The sequence below is a fragment of the Fistularia commersonii genome, chromosome 21 (assembly GCF_037954325.1).
Source record: "Fistularia commersonii isolate RoL2024-O1a breed Wild chromosome 21, RoL_Fcom_v1.0, whole genome shotgun sequence".
NCBI lineage: Eukaryota > Metazoa > Chordata > Actinopteri > Syngnathiformes > Fistulariidae > Fistularia > Fistularia commersonii.
The window spans coordinates 10175636-10191456 of record NC_141304.1 but is presented as its reverse complement, the minus strand read 5'-3'; the positions used below and the strand labels follow the sequence as shown (position 1 = coordinate 10191456).

At 40.3% G+C, this 15821-nt stretch overlaps 2 protein-coding genes across 2 annotated transcripts in view; both read right to left on the bottom strand.

Annotated features, from left to right (window-relative positions):
* chia.1 (chitinase, acidic.1) lies at window positions 1-4758 on the bottom strand. The gene is made up of 11 exons (XM_086168941.1): window positions 4740-4758; window positions 4310-4339; window positions 3979-4183; window positions 3236-3292; window positions 2974-3139; window positions 2574-2698; window positions 2277-2400; window positions 1664-1846; window positions 1369-1485; window positions 1127-1253; window positions 1-315 (listed from the first exon to the last, which is right to left on the bottom strand). Exons 1-11 carry the CDS (start codon window positions 4756-4758, stop codon window positions 107-109), a joined length of 1362 nt encoding a protein of 453 aa, XP_086025067.1. The 3' UTR covers window positions 1-106.
* Window positions 4759-8166: 3408 nt separating this feature from the next.
* The window catches only part of cntn2 (contactin 2), a 36961-nt gene continuing 29306 nt past the window's right edge, over window positions 8167-15821 (bottom strand). Inside the window, exons 19-23 of the mRNA XM_086168535.1 lie at window positions 13223-13338; window positions 12441-12627; window positions 11508-11620; window positions 9461-9629; window positions 8167-8858 (exon numbers count right to left, since the gene is read on the bottom strand). Coding sequence (XP_086024661.1) covers window positions 8761-8858; window positions 9461-9629; window positions 11508-11620; window positions 12441-12627; window positions 13223-13338 — 683 coding nt within the window. The 3' untranslated portion in view covers window positions 8167-8760. The remainder of the gene's footprint in view (window positions 8859-9460; window positions 9630-11507; window positions 11621-12440; window positions 12628-13222; window positions 13339-15821) is intronic.

The following is a 15821-nucleotide window of genomic DNA, read 5'->3' as shown; positions in this document are numbered from 1 at the left end:
TTCAGCTTGCTCAACATGTATAAAAGATTTTCTTCTTGTTGTACTTGTACTGTGTGGAAATGATGCATTTTTAGACAAGTGTGTGTATGTGTGTTTGTGCGGTGCTTCATGGCCAGTTGCAGCACTTGCAGGAATCCCAGTAGATGAGGCCAGGCTGGCAGTGGTGCAGGTAGGTGTTTCCTTGGAAGCACTGGAAGTAGGTGGTCTTATCAGCTACGTTTTCATAAAGTCCATTTGGCCGGCCGCGGCAGAATTCCTTTATTGGGTCCCTAGTGGTGGTGGGGGCTGGCGTGGTGGTGGGTTTTGCGGGGAAGCCTGGAGAAAATATGTTTTGAATGCGTGACTGAAAACCGGACACGCTTCAACTTTGTTCCCCTCCTGCTGCAATGTTCAAAATCATGACAACTGTTACTTCTTTCTTTCGCTTAGTGATACTTTCCATGAAAGCCTTCTGAACCTGAGCTTACATACCTGGAATTTTGGTACCTTGTTACATTTGAAGTGGTTCTGATCGGTTGTTTCAACCTCCACAGCAACAGTAACATTAGCTTAGAGTTTTGATGATGTCCAAAAACTATGGGAACCGGTCGGAGAAACTTAAAATGCTTCCTTCAGAAGGCACACAAACTCAAGTTGTGATTCTGGTGACATTACAAACTGATTTGAATCCATTTTTAAATCTTACTTTTTGTTTGGAAATGTTTAGGACCAAATTGTTAAGCTGATATGTCTAGGTAGCAGTTGGGGTCATGCCGCTTTGGCTTGCAGACTGGAGGAGCCCGGAATGAAGATACCAACCTCCCGACTGGAGGATCCCACAACCAATGGTCTGTGGACTGACTATCTCCGGACTTCAGGCAAGCTGATTCACTTGCTTCTTTTAAACCTGTTCTTCAACCCTTGCTATTTTAGCTGTTCCTTAGGAACATGTGATTTCAGCTTTTACGGTGCTTTTTCATGGAAACTCATCCCTTTGATTTTTGAATGAAGCTTTATCTGCCGACATGAGCAGCTTGCCGCTGATGAATAGGTCGAAGACATTTCAGACCCGGAGAGTGTTTTGGCGCTGGCATGAAACGGAGAGGGCCACGGCAGTACGGTTTAGAAGCCGAGATTCTGTATTTACCCATCGACATCCTGAGGTGGTTGATGAGAGGATATTCTCCCTCGGAGCAGAAGGAGCCGGTAAAGTCGTCCATGTCCAGAGTCCACACATGAGCGCCTCCTAGGTTGTGTGCCGTCATCCATTCCACCTAAATGATGACCATGTAAACCATGAATACAAAAACCAGCAGAACCAGGAGGAGCATTGAACTACATTACTTTAACGCTGATCCAGAATAATTTGGGATGTGAATGCTCGATTACCTTGGAAGAATAGCTTCTCTGGTCATCATAGCCCACCCAGGAGCCGTCAGCGGTGGCATAAGGAACATGCTGTTCCTGGAGCCATTCAACAGAAGCTCCAGGGAGGAAGCTGCAGACCTGGATTTTTTTTTTTTTTTGAAAAATGAATCTGATTAGAAATTAAGTCAACAGTGCACTTGAACATGAATGTATCAAGGAAGGCGGATACATGAATGGGAGGGTATGTCAGTAGGGGGTTGTCTGTTTCTGGATGAAATGCAGAATATCCCCACAAATATAATCGAGCGACCCACACCTCGTAATAGGCCCAAAATCCTTCAGTGCGGGTGTAGGGTCCAGCTTCAGCCGGACCATCAGCCGATGCTCCCAGAGAGCTCGACACGCCGCTCAGGTGGAAGGTTCTTCCGTAAGAGGGATAACCGAGGAGCAGTTTCTCAGACGGCGCTCCCAGAGACAGCCAGTGAGATATGGAGGAGTTCTAAAGATAGAGAAGATTCAATAATTTGTCAAAAAAAAAATCACACAAGAGTGAGAAATAGGAATTGTTTAAACTGTCAATCCAACGGTGGAGTTTGCTGCCATTCCTGTTAAAAATACAGGTCTTGTATCCTACCACGGTGCCATCTGATTCATGCACAGTGGAAGATATTTCTAATTTCTAACCCTAATCAGAACAAGGAAGAAATATTGTGAAAATAGGTAGATATCCAAATGACTTGGCAACAATGGAACTATAGTTGTGATGTTATAGACAATAAAATATGATCCGGGTCTTTTATCAAATCCATCAAAGGGCTAATTATTAACCTTTTGGGAAAAACAAGTGCTTGTTGTGAGCCAAAACTCTGGTTGATGCCAAAAGAGTTTTGCGTGGGAGTGTCTGCGTGATGTATGTATCACTTTCTTACAATGTTCAGACGAATGTCAGATCCAAAGTCCACGGAGCTCTGAAACAGCGGGCTGTTGTGTCCGGTAACTGCCTCCCAGGAGCCATGGAAGTCAAACGTCATAATGTTGAGGAAGTCCAGATAACTGTTGATTTTGAAAGAGTTGTGTTCACTTTCCACAAATAATCTTACCCACCAGTTGTATGGATGCAAAGGATTTATGAGGACAAAATCATTTTGATGATGGACCAGAACGCCAAAATCAAATATGACTTGAAGCAAAAGAACATAGTCCCATGTTTGTTCCAATGAACTCACGCTGTGATTTTATTGACTTCGTAGGCTTTGTCAACGATGGGACCGAATGCAGCGACGTTAGCCGACAGCAGCAGTTGAGTTCTCTTGTTATCTCTGGCTTCGTTCTCGAAAGCTACGGACAGCTCCTGCAAACAAAAAAACCAGAAAAAAATTCCGGCCTGTGTTGCGTGGTTTTTACAGATGGAACTGTTGCGTTATAAAAAGATATAGATACGGGAAGCGAAGGTAACAGAATTACAAAGGTTACTTGGATCAAAGAAAATCTGTGGGCAGTAATTACAGTGAAACCATTGCAAGACAGACATACATTTTCACTTTGGCAGGTTTTGGTGATATATTAAAAAAAAAAAAAAAAACACTGATTTGCGAAAAAGATGACATATAAAACTGCAATGCTAACCATGACCAACATAGTGAACCGCTCCTTGTCCTGCCCTGAGCCGCCATTGTGCGCAGGATACTGCCAGTCGATGTTCAAGCCATCAAAGTTGTGCTTGCGCAGAAAGTTGACAGCCGACTTGATGAAGACTGCACGAGATTCAGCTTTGGCAGTCATTGGGATGTATCTGGTGGGACGCAGGATATTCCCGTCAAGCAAAGCAGACTTGAATGAAATGCAGTTTCATAATGAACAAGCCAGGTGGTATAATATTTGAACTCACGCGCTTAGTCCGTTTACTGAGCCTCCGACAGACAGCAGAGTCTTCAGTTGAGGATTACTGAAACCAGAGGGACATATTCATTTAAATCGTAATAAAATTACACTTATGCTGATGATGTTTGAATATATTTCGCCAAAAAAACACAATGGCCAATGTTTATACAATATATTTCAGTTCACTTGCTGAACCTGGGGAGGGGCTATGGCCATATTTAATGACATTATCAACTTAAATGTCACTAATGGCTACCAGTGATAATATATGGTCATTCAAAGGGTTAAAACTGTAAATTTTATCTTAAGAGCCATTAAGACACACTGGCCTGGTTCAGGATACAGAAATCTTATTCTTTGTCGAGGAAATCAGAGTTTTTAGGTATGAAATGAGATGTTTTTAGGTTCTAATGGAATCTTACACTATGGGATGTAAGAAAGAAGAAGAGGCTCCTTTTACCATGTAGACACCGTCTTAAGTTAGAATTAAACTTAGACGTCCTATAATAAAGAAACCTTAAATAGATAGCAAAACTATTTCTCATGTTCTGGAAGATATTTTTCTGAAAACTTTTTTTTTCCACATCACAACTGTAAAGAAATGTATCTGGCTCAAGTGAAGTAAATATTTGAACATCTGGTGTGACGATTGTTCCAAGAATAAGTTTGAGCCATTGCAGCTTTGTTGGTGTACAACAGAAGATTCGAAAGGTCAACCGGCCGAGGAAGTCAGAACCGGTGGGAACTTACACTCTCTTGTGGCTGTTAAGCCTGGCATATTGCTCCACATCATTCCACTCAACCGTCGTGATCTGGTGCTCTCTGTCGATGGTGGCAAGGGAGTAGATGACATGTGTGCACAGGAAGGGGTCAATGTTGCTCGGGGTGAATTTGCCATTGCCCGGCCTGTACTGGGCCCAGTTGGCCATATGACACACCAATTTATTGGATGAAGCTGAGGATGGGGGGGTGGGGGGAAGAATGTCAAGCACTTGATACAGGATCATTCAGTTCTATCAATTCATATCGGATGGCTGTTCAAAAAAATTGAAGGAATGCCCATTTTTAAGTAAACGCTTACCCAGGTGCAGTGTGAGCAACACACCCAGGGCTGCAATACATAGAAGAGAAGCAGATTTTCAAAAACATATCTTGTCTAGGGTAATAAGCATGTAATATATTGATGCAGAGGCAGCAATACTCAAAAACAATGATAAGAACAATAATTAACTGGGGAAGGACATAAAAACCAAATCGTGCAAGGGTTTCCTGATTCTATTTTATTTGATCACGTCAGCAAAGCTGCACATGATTGCTTCTTTCACCGGCTGCACTTTAGCATTACAATGTTTTTACCCTTGGATTCAGTTGAATTATTGAAGCTGTTTTTTTTATGCAGCTTCCGCATTGTGTATCCCTTATTTCACAGCAAGACCAAAAATATTATTGAAAGGAAGAAATAATTACATAATCAGTAAAACAGGATAAGCCAATGAAATAGACATTTTTACCTATGAAGAATTTAGCCATCGCGTTCAGTGGAAGTGATGAAAACCTGCAAAATGATTGAATATTAATTAAAAAAAAAAAAAAAAAAACGTGAGAAACTATGCTAGATAGAGACTCCTTCGATTTACCAAGGAGTCTAGAAAATAAATGTTATACATCATCACAAAGTCCATGTGATCTGCAGGTCTGAGGAATCATATTAGTTTACATACAATATTTTAACTTTCAAATTAAAGATAGTTCAGTTATGAGAATTGTCTGCCATCATAGCTGCTACATTCCAGATATACAAAGGGATGATGAGCTCATTACCTCTTCTTCGAAGACGGGCTGCTGCAGAGTCGACGCTCCAATGGCGTTTGGTCACTTTTATATTTCCCTCATTGATGACTAAATGCGGGTGCCAAAGTGCGCTGATAAGAGAGACGAACTAATGGGCCCATTAGCTCTCGACCACGGGCGATGGACTATCGGTCAGAAATCGCTAAATAACCCCAAGGACAGCATGAATGTTATCTTTCTCTTTGGAAATCCGGGAAGTTGTTGCACAAAATAAAAAAGAATGAATGATCACGATGAGGAAAAAAGATGTGTTCACTGATGCCAATCGGTCAGGGTCAGCCATCGGTTACTGAAATTTATTTTAGCTGTTGTATCATCATATTTGGTTTTCCCTGCATGATTTTGATGTAACAAGCCATCTAAAGGCTTATAACATGCCATATTAGTAAACAAACCATCACAAACGTATCGTTAATGTATTGATGGATGATTGGTTAAAAAAAACGCTTTAAAAAAAAAAAGATTTTAAATGCTAACGTTAAAATTTAATCAAACGTCAGATTGGATATTTAATAAGAGAAGATAAAAAGAAAATAAGATACACTTAATTAAATAACATGGGAAAATAAATGACATACACGACATACAATCGCATGTTGTTTGTATTTTATTTGAAATCATATTTACAGGTGACCCCTCCCTCACATTACAAGCGGACATTGAGTTTGGGGGGGAAAAAAAAAAAAGAAATAAAAAAAAGCCTAGAAGGCAACACGATTTATCCAGTGTGTTTCGCCCCGGTCATGTGACACGCTGACGAGTCGGCGATGAGACATCCAGACACGATGCGACGGCGGCGTTCTCCTTCGTGACACATTAAGCACAAAACAAACACAAGAGAGGAACGACATCCTGGGCCCTGAATGCATCTTTCTAAAGAATCTGTGCAGCAATGAAGCAGCTGTGTAATAATCCATAGATTGCTCTATGTACACACACATATATATATATATATATAAATATAATATATATATATATATATAATATATATATATACATATACATGTATATATATACATACACTGAGACAGATTGAAAAGCTTTAACAGTTGTTTCTCATTTACAAACAATCATCTTAACCTTATAACCTTATCACAGGCCTTGAAAACTACAGCTAACAGGCTACAAAATCATGATATCCCCTTCCGAACCCCCCACACACCCGCCCCCTTAGCAATGTACACAGTTTATAATAGTTAAATAATAAAGCATCATTTTGGTGTAAAATATGGTGAAAAAGTTCCTGAAGTTATAAAGCACATTTGTACAATCACGTGGTTTATCATTCAAAACCACTACATCGGATGTGGAGCACTGTAACGCTGTCTATGGGCGTTCATACATTACAGTGTAATACAAGCTTGCGTTATAACTAAAGAGCACAAGTCAAAGGACGGGCCAGAGTACTTTTGAAAAAGGCTGATATTAAGGCTGATTTTAGACGAAGTTTTTTATCTTCAGCTTATTTCTTGATTTATTTCTTACTATAGTTCACGCGGATATCCCTATTTTTAATTCATTTTTCTTATTATTTTCGGTAAATGCTTGCTGATCTTTTGACAAACTTTCCTGTGAATTAAAAAAGAGAAAAACATGGCCACTCTCCATTTGGCGTCACGATCGTGCACGATCGCCACGGCTGTGAGAAGGGCTTGTTTTGGCAGTATTTTTGCATCCTTGTGAGGATCACTCACTCACATCACTGGAAAAGGTGATGCGTTGGAGTCAACTCACACACACTGACCCATTGATAACTACTCAGGTATTACATGTGTGTGTATTGAAGCAGTTTGGATGAAATCAAATAAATTCATCCCTATTGGGAACAAACTGTTCTGATATAGTTAATAACACGATGAGCAGACAGAGGTATCGCGCCGCCGGTTTACGTCAATTTTAAATGAAAAGCGTGGAAAGTTACTGTCGGTAAGCAACATCAAATAAGTCGATTTATTGACATTTGTCACGGCATTGACCTCGACTACAATTTAACAGCGGAGAGATCGATTTGATTTGAATGTCATTCGGTTTCCACCTCGCAGTGAGAAGGTCCCAGGTTCGATTCCAATGGGAAACTTTCTGTCTTCAGTTTGCGTAATTAATCTCCTTTTACTCCCACAGTCCAAAAAACACGCAGGAGGTTCACTGGGGACCCTAAATTGAGGTGTGAATGAGAGAATGAATGGTGGGCAGTTTCTGTGTGAGGCCCCGTGATCGATCCATGTTGAACCCCGCCTTTCGGCCAATAACCTCTGGACCCTGATTGCAGGATAAGCGGCACAGATAGCTATGTATGAATAAAAAAAAAAAACAGTCAAGTATAGGTTTCTATACAGGATATCTTCCTCAGCCTTTAGCAGTGACGCTCACGTTCAAAAGATTTCAAATGTATTGATTATTTCCCATTCGTATGTCAATTCTCTTTTTTTTTTCCTTTTTCATCCAAGTTTTTGGTACTTTTCTTGCAGATCCCCTGATACTTGTTTGAAAAAAATAAAAATTATGACATGCGTCTCTCAGTTTAATCATAAAGCTGTATTTGAATACGATCAGATACAGTATACCAATATAACCTAATCTTTGAGGTGCTACAGGTCACCTGCTTCTTCTCGGTAATAACACTGTGTTGCACAAGGACTGATAGACGCTGCCTGGAGGACAGCGAGGATATATGACACTGTTCTTTCATCTCTGCTGTTGCAACTGTTTCATATCTTTCCACGTGCACAAAGCGGCAGCAATAAACCCCCTCCGACGGCAGGACATACGCTTTTGTTTTTTAATTTTTTTATCGTTTTTTTTTTTACGCTGTCAGCACTCTTCGATCCTGTCCAGGCACGAGAAATGTAAACAAAATAACTTAAAATTTCCACCAATAATAAAATTCAAAAAGACTACAAAGTGTAAACATTCATTTAAAACATTGACAGTTTGGTGAAATTGCTTTACGGACGTTGAAGCCAGTGATTTTTCACACCGAGAACAACCAGACCTGCATGTTTCCTCTGGAGTGTTGGACTTGGCTGAATAACACACCCAGTCAATTACTTTATTATTGACATATAATTTATGTTTGGTTTCAGTGCATTTTATTTGTGTTTGCTTGTAGATAATTCCTTAGGTAATTTCACATATTCGACGTGATGTGTTTCCCGAAATCATTAACACTTACTTGCGTCACTAATTCAGCCCTTTCCTCATTCTTTAAAGGGGTAAAAGATTCTACAGCTAAAAACATTATGATTGCTTTTGGGGTATTTTCTTGCTTATATTATTATATCACGCCTCTTTTTTCAAATCAGAAATGTCATTAATATTTGATCATTTTTTTTAATCATTTGTTTTGTTTACTGGAAATAAAGGATAGAATGATATTCCAGGGCTGCATAAGTCTAGTTGCTCACAGCGTATCGCCAACAGACAATAATAAACAATGGACACCTGACATCTGGTGAGACATGAGATGGTCCCTATAAGGCATGTTTTACAGTCACACAGGGCTGCCACGCCCCTCTTACCTGCCCCTCCGAAAAAACAGAAGAAATACAATAAAAAGAAGACCATCTTGGTTTGCATTGTAAAAAAAAAAGTCAAATGAAATGCTGCCCACTCATTTGCGGCCTCACCCTCAACCCTACTCAAAATACCAAGAGACAGGCCGCTCCAGTAAAAGTCTGATGTTTACAGGCCCGACATGAAGCCCAGAACCAGGACGGGCACCAGGCCGTGGAGGAGGGGGCCGACTCGATACGCCATGTTCTGCACCATCATGCCGGTCCCTTCAAAGATGGAGGCATAAAACCACGGACTGGGTTTAAGCAGCTGCACGTGATGCAATCAAATCTGCTGCTCATCAGGAAATGTATGTATGTATGTATGTCTGTCTGTCTGTCTGTCTGTCTGTCTGTCTGTCTGTCTGTCTGTCTGTCTGTCTGTCTGTCTGTCTGTCTGTCTGTCTGTCTGTCTGTCTGTCTGTCTGTCTGTCTGTCTGTCTGTCTGTCTGTCTGTCTATCTATCTATCTATCTATCTATCTATCTATCTATCTATCTATCTATCTATCTATCTATCTATCTATCTATCTATCTATCTATCTATCTATCTATCTATCTATCTATCTATCTATCTATCTATCTATCTATCCATCCATCCATCCATCCATCCATCCATCCATCCATCCATCCATCCATCCATCCATCCATCCAAATTAAAAAGGCAGTTTGTTGCCGTTGTTGCCTAAAACATGCTCAAGGGATAATAGTGAGGTCCAGACCTGCTCTACATGAATGGACTGAATTTTGTCTTCATGGCAACCACATTCTTAGGCGTAAACCCGTCCAAACAAATTTGCAAATGGTCTAATGTTTAGAATTTTGTGCTTACCTGAATCCCGTGACACAATAATCTCATGCGCTGGCCCGTCGCCCCCTTCGCCCCACGATCGCACCTCCAGGACGACGTAGCCGTTGTCCTTGGGAAGCGGCAGGCTCACAGACGTCTTGCTCTTGTCCAGGACCTTCAGCGCAGCCTGACCCTCGTGTTTGTACAGAACCTGCCGTCGACAAAGACCATTTACCTTCAAGACAACTCGGGAAGGGGACTTCCCACCACCGTATGCATGCTTTAGGTCAATGAAAAATGATAATACATATATATTTTTAGAGCGCTTTCCATCAAAGTACAAGTGAGGAGGGTTAAGAGATGGTTACATAAACTAAAGACACACTTTAATTTAAATTAGAAAAAAATCCCGTTGATTCCGGGTCAAAAACTTTGGATTAACCTCCTGCATTGAATTGACGCTAATCTCATATAACATATTAACATTTATTGTATTTCATCAGCATTCATTAAATTGTTATTTTAGACTTCATTCCATTTATAATATTGATTTTTACTCCTAAAGAATTTTTTTTTTTTTTCATATATTTTAATTTTTTTGTATGCAGTTACAAACAATTGCATAAATATGGATTGCGCAGTGGTTAGCACTTTCATCTCACAGTGAGACGGTCCCTGGTTTGAATCCAGCTTTGTCTCCAGAGTTTGCATGTTTCCTCTCTCCCACAATCTGATGAATGACAGAATGAACGACCGCATGTCTCTATATGAGGTGCAAATGAGAGGGTGAATGGTTGTGAACAGTTGGGTGAATGGTTTGGGTTTAAAAAAATGAATGAACGCGTGAAACTGTTAGCCTCTATTAAAGGGGCAGCAGGTCAGGTCCCACTACATCAGCAGTTCTTAACCTGGGTTTGATCGAACCCCAGGGGTTCAGTGAGTCAGTCTCAGGGGTTCGGCAGAGGTCGAGACACACACGCGACTCATATAATTCGTGATGACACGGCCCGCTTGGCCACCACTGGCTGCAGGTGATCACGCTACAAAGGTCTCTCAAAGGCAACAGCGGAAGTCACACTGATTTGCACTAAGTATTCATTATTATGTTTTTGCTTTTGTGTAAAAATCATGTTTTGCTGGTTTTGTTCTTTGAACACAATGATGCTGATGCATGGTTCATTTTGTGCACCAGTAAAACATATACCTATGTCTTGAATTTGAAAAAAATCATCATATTTTATTTTTCTAATAAAGAAGGGTTCGGTGAATACGCATATGAAATTGGTGGGGTTCAGTACCTCCAACAAGGTTAAGAACCAGTGCACTATATAAATGCATAGTCTCTTACCAATAATTGCCCAGTTCTGTACGTTATTTATTATACCTATATTATATATATATATATTCACCTATACTATATATTTATATATATATTGTATATTTATTTACTGATGTTCATAATTTCATGCTGCTACGCCATGTGCCGCTAATTGCCCCCTCAGGGTCAATTTTTTCTGATTCTGATCAGGTTAATTTTTTTTTCCAAGCTATGCACAATTTATGCCATTGTATTTATTTTGGAATATATATATATATATAATTTTTTTTTTTCAATTCATTCACTTTCCTGACCCAGATACCTCATTTCATCCTATTGTTTATTCACCATATATATTCTTTTTGCGTTTCATAGCTGAGACAGACCCCGTATGATTAAGGATCTTATATTTGAGAACCACACTGATTATAAAACTTCAGTAACATTCCCAGTCAACACAACCTGAACAGAACTAGCCAGGAAAGTAAACGAAAACATGTATTCCGGTTTTGATTATACCGTATCCCAATTATAATTAAACTTTATTTAAATTAAGACTAGAGTTACTAGATAGAGGTTCTGCTTTCTTTGCTCTTTGAGGGAAATGTAACAAAACTGTGTCATATCCGCCGAATGGATGTGTGAAGAGCCAATACACACTCGTCTGACCCGCCAGGCTAACAGGAGGTTGAAAACTCCCTAGTCGTCCATGCTTATCCTGGGCTCCATTCAAACACCTGCTGTTGTTGTTGTTGTTCTGCCACTGCTCACCTTGTAGCCCAGGACCGCAGACTCATTGTGCATCGCCTTCACCTGGTCCCACCTCACCATCACCAAGGAGCCCTCCGTCCTCCAGGACACGTTGCCCGGAGCCCGGTTGGGAGCTGAAACCAAATGGACCAGTTGAATGAAGACCCTTTATTAGAGGAGGAGGATTCAATTCAATCCCCAACATATGGATCAACATCATCCTGCACAAACTAGGGTGCACAATTCTAGTCCGTAGATCTAGAAAAAAATGGGATTTAAAAATCTGTTAACTGCAAACTGTTTTAGTCAATATTTGTTTTTTCAAAAAGCTGAGTTCCTTCATGGCTCACTGACAATGTATGAATTAAACTTTCTGCACAGTGAGAGGCACTACAACGCAAAGCAGACAATAAAAAAAAAACAAAAACAAAAAAAAACAAAAACAAAAAAAAACGCTTGAGTTGGAATGGAGAAGACATATCATCATCATCCTCCTCCTTACACTACTCAAAGGACGAAGAGGACAAGGTAGGCTTGAGGAAGATTCTGGCATTTTTCTTTTCTGCAGGAATTTTTAGATGCAAAATCAACTAGCAAATATTTGATAAATTAACTATTAATAACAATTATTAAAAACAATAATAATTAATATTATTAAATAATAATATGAATGAAATAGAGACCGCCTCTAGGATTTGACAAAAATGTGTTTTGAAAAAAGAGATCAGAGGAGTTACAGTACACACAAATCTGACACTTAAAAACAGAAGAATTCAATATAAAAACCAAAAGAAATGAATAAAAATGCTCTCAAATGACTAAAAAATTAGCTACAACCTGGATTCTGTTGAACACACACACACACACACACACACACACATACACACAGGTAATCATGTCCTTGAGAAGGCCAAAAGGGGTGGCGGATTTTGAGTATGGAATGGAGTATCTTACGGGGCCTCCTGGTGGTGACGGTTGCCCTTGGCGATGGCGGCCCGGTGCCGGCGCTGTTATAGGCCAGAACGGCCACGTGGTACCGAGTGCTTGGTCGAAGTCCCGACACCCTTGCTGTTGTTTCCAAGCCTGCTGTGCGAACCCGATCCGCCGCTGCTTCCCGCTCGTGCTGCCGCCAGTATCGGATCTGAAAGAAACACGGCGTGCGTGGAATACACACTCCTCAGGGTGACACACTCCGAGGACACTTTGCCATGATGGTACTCGAATACCGTAAATGAGTCTGACATGCATATTAAATCTGTGATTGGTTTAACCTGAATAAGAAAGTATTAATGAATGTAACGCCATCAAAAATGAAATCAGTTTTCCATGGAGACGATGTTTAACAGACAGAAACATTAATTTTTCTGATTGAAGTCCCCGTGGCCTTTAATAAGTACTCCATCCATGGACAAATTTACAACAAATTTACACATTAACCCATCTAGAAAAGTAAGTAAGTATAGAAAAAAAAAATATGAGACTAGCCAAAATAAGTACTGAGTTTGAAACATTAATTTCATAAAATTTCATTCAATATTTTTTAATTTTCTTAAATTTTTCACATCACATCAGAGATTCTCAATTTGACTTTTCTGGGCACAAATGAAAAAATATTTTCACAGAATTGATATCTTCAGTATCACGAGGCATTGACTTTTTTTCTAGATTTGAAAAGGATTAAAGCGATTTTATCCGTCCCTAAGCGTTATGAGCGTTATACAGTGTGTCTTCTTCACCTCGTATCCTCTCAGGATGCCGTTGGCACTGAGAGGCTGGACGGCCTCCCACGACACCTGGATGTCAAAGGCTGTCAGCGCCGTGGCGTTGATGCTCGATGGTCCCACTGTGGGCTCTGCGAGGAGGGGGTCAGAGGTCAAGAGGTCAAATTTAGCATGTAGGTGGGGCTAAAAGATACAAGCCCCATGTCACTGAAATTGATAGGAATCATTAATTTCCCTGTGGCACGCCAATGCTGCTCTCTGCTGGTGAGGACAGGTGGAGTTTAGCCGAGGCCTCGGGTCCACACAACCCTTTTTAAAACTTAAAATGAATTAACACGTCGTCTAACATTATTTTTCTTTGCCTTTATGCTATTTATAAACAAAATGGGTTACAATTTTTTTTTAAATCAATGAACAGCTGCAGAGAAAATGAAATTATATTTCTGAATGCAACAAAACCTTTTGAACATTTTGAAAAAAAAAAACGTTGGGTTGAAGGTTACTTAAAAGCAAAATACTTTTTGTGTTTATGAAAAAAAATAAAAAATAAAAAAAGGAAAGCCGAACTTGAATTATCCATCGGCGGTAAACAAAAAATGCCGTCCTTTAACTGGCATGTAAAGTCACTTATTTCATTTAGATGTTACAAGATCGCCATAATCTTCAAATTTAAAATTACATTTTAAAAATGAACAACTAAAATAAAATACATTTTAATCAAATACTCGTTAATTACTTTCAAAAGTCGCAGGAAGCTGAATCAGAGGGAGCAAAGAGATGCATGCGGTTGCCGACCCCTGGCCTAGGTTGCATCACAGATCTCATGTAGGCCGTATAATAATCATTCATTCAATCATTATCTAAACCGCTTATTCTGTACTCACAGTCTCGGGATTTTGGGGGGTCTATCTGAGGGCGAGGGGAGGGGTTCATCCAGCAACCATTCACCCTCTCATTCACATGTCATATACAGTGGGGTAACATTGTATTTAGTCAGCCACCAATTGTGCAAGTTCTCCCACTTAAAAAGATGATAGAGGCCTGAAATGTTCATCATAGGTACACTTCAACTATGAGAGACAGAATGCAAAAACAGAATCCACAAAATCACATTGTCTGATTTTTAAAGAATTTATTTGCAAGTTATAGTGGAAAATAAGTATTTGGTCAAGAAAAAACGTTCATCTCAATACTTAATTATATACCGTTCATTGGCAATGACAGAGGTCAAGCATTTTCTGTAAGTTTTCACAAGGTTTTCACACACTGTTGCTGGTATTTTGGCCCATTCCTCCATGCAGATCTCCTCTAGAGCAGTGATGCTTTGGGGTTATCACTGGGCAAAACAGATTTTCAACTCCCTCCAAAGATTTTCTATGGGGTTGAGATCTGCAGACTGGCTGGGCCACTCCAGGACCTTGAAATGCTTCTTTCGAAGCCACTCCTTTGTTGCCCAGACAGTGTTTGGGATCATTGTCATGCTGAAAGACCCAGCCACGATTCATCTTCAGTGCCCTTGCTGATAGAAGGAGGTTTTCACTCAAAATATCACGATACATGGCCCCATTCATTCTTTCCTTTACATGGATTAGTCATCCTGGTCCCTTTGCAGAAAAACAGTCCCAAAGCATGATGTTTCCACCCCCATGTTTCACAATTGGTATGGTATTATTTGGATGCAGCTCAGCGTTCTTTCTCCTCCAAACACGACAAGTTGAGTGTTTACAAAAAAGTTCTATTTTGGTTTCATCTGACCATGAGACATTCTCCCAATCCTCTTCTGGATCCAAATGCTCTCCAGCAAACTTCAGAAGGGCCTGGACCTGTGCTGGCTGAAGCAGGGGGACACGTCTGGCACTGCAGGATGTGAGTCCTTGGCAGCGTAGTGTGTTACTGATGGTGGCCTTTGTTACTTTGGTTCCAGCTCTCTGCGGGTCATTCACTAGGTCCCTCCGTGTGGTTCTGGGATTTTTGCTCACCGTTCTTGTGATCATTTCGACCCCAAGGGGTGAGATCTTGCGTGGAGCCCCAGATCGAGGGAGATTATCAGTGGTCTTGTATGTCTTCTATTTTCTTATTATTGCTCCCACAGTTGATTTCTTCACACCAAGTTTCTTAACGATTGCAGATTTAGTCTTCCCAGCCTGGTACAAGTCTACAATTTTGTTTGTGGCGTCCTTTGACAGCTCTTTGGTCTTGGCCATAGTGGAGTTTGGAGTGTGACTGATTGAGGTTGTGGACAGGTGTCTTTTATACTGATAACCAGTTCAAACAGGTGCCATTAATACAGGTAAGGTGTGGAGGACAGAGGAGCCTCTTGTCGGTGAGACAGAAATCTGGCTTGTTTGTAGCGGACCATATTATTTTTTATTTTCCACCATAATTTGCAAATAAATTCTTTAGAAATCAGATAATGTGATTTTCTGGATTTTTTTTTTTTTTTTGCATTCTGTCTCTCATAGTTGAAGTGCACCTATGATGAAAATTACAGGCGTCTATCATCTTTTTAAGTGGGAGAACGTGCACAATTGGTGGCTGACTAAATTCTTTCTTTGGCCCACTGCAGACACACCCAAGCATTCACCCTCTCATTCACACATCACACAGACATCCA

What these genes read in the sequence shown, in the direction of transcription:
- chia.1 (XM_086168941.1), bottom strand. An exon ending in GTTGCTCACACTGCACCTGG is followed by an intron (nt 4,184 to 4,309) that starts GTAAGCGTTTAC and finishes CCCCATCCTCAG; the next exon opens with CTTCATCCAATAAATTGGTG. An exon ending in CTTAACAGCCACAAGAGAGT is followed by an intron (nt 3,293 to 3,978) that starts GTAAGTTCCCAC and finishes CTCTGGTTTCAG; the next exon opens with TAATCCTCAACTGAAGACTC.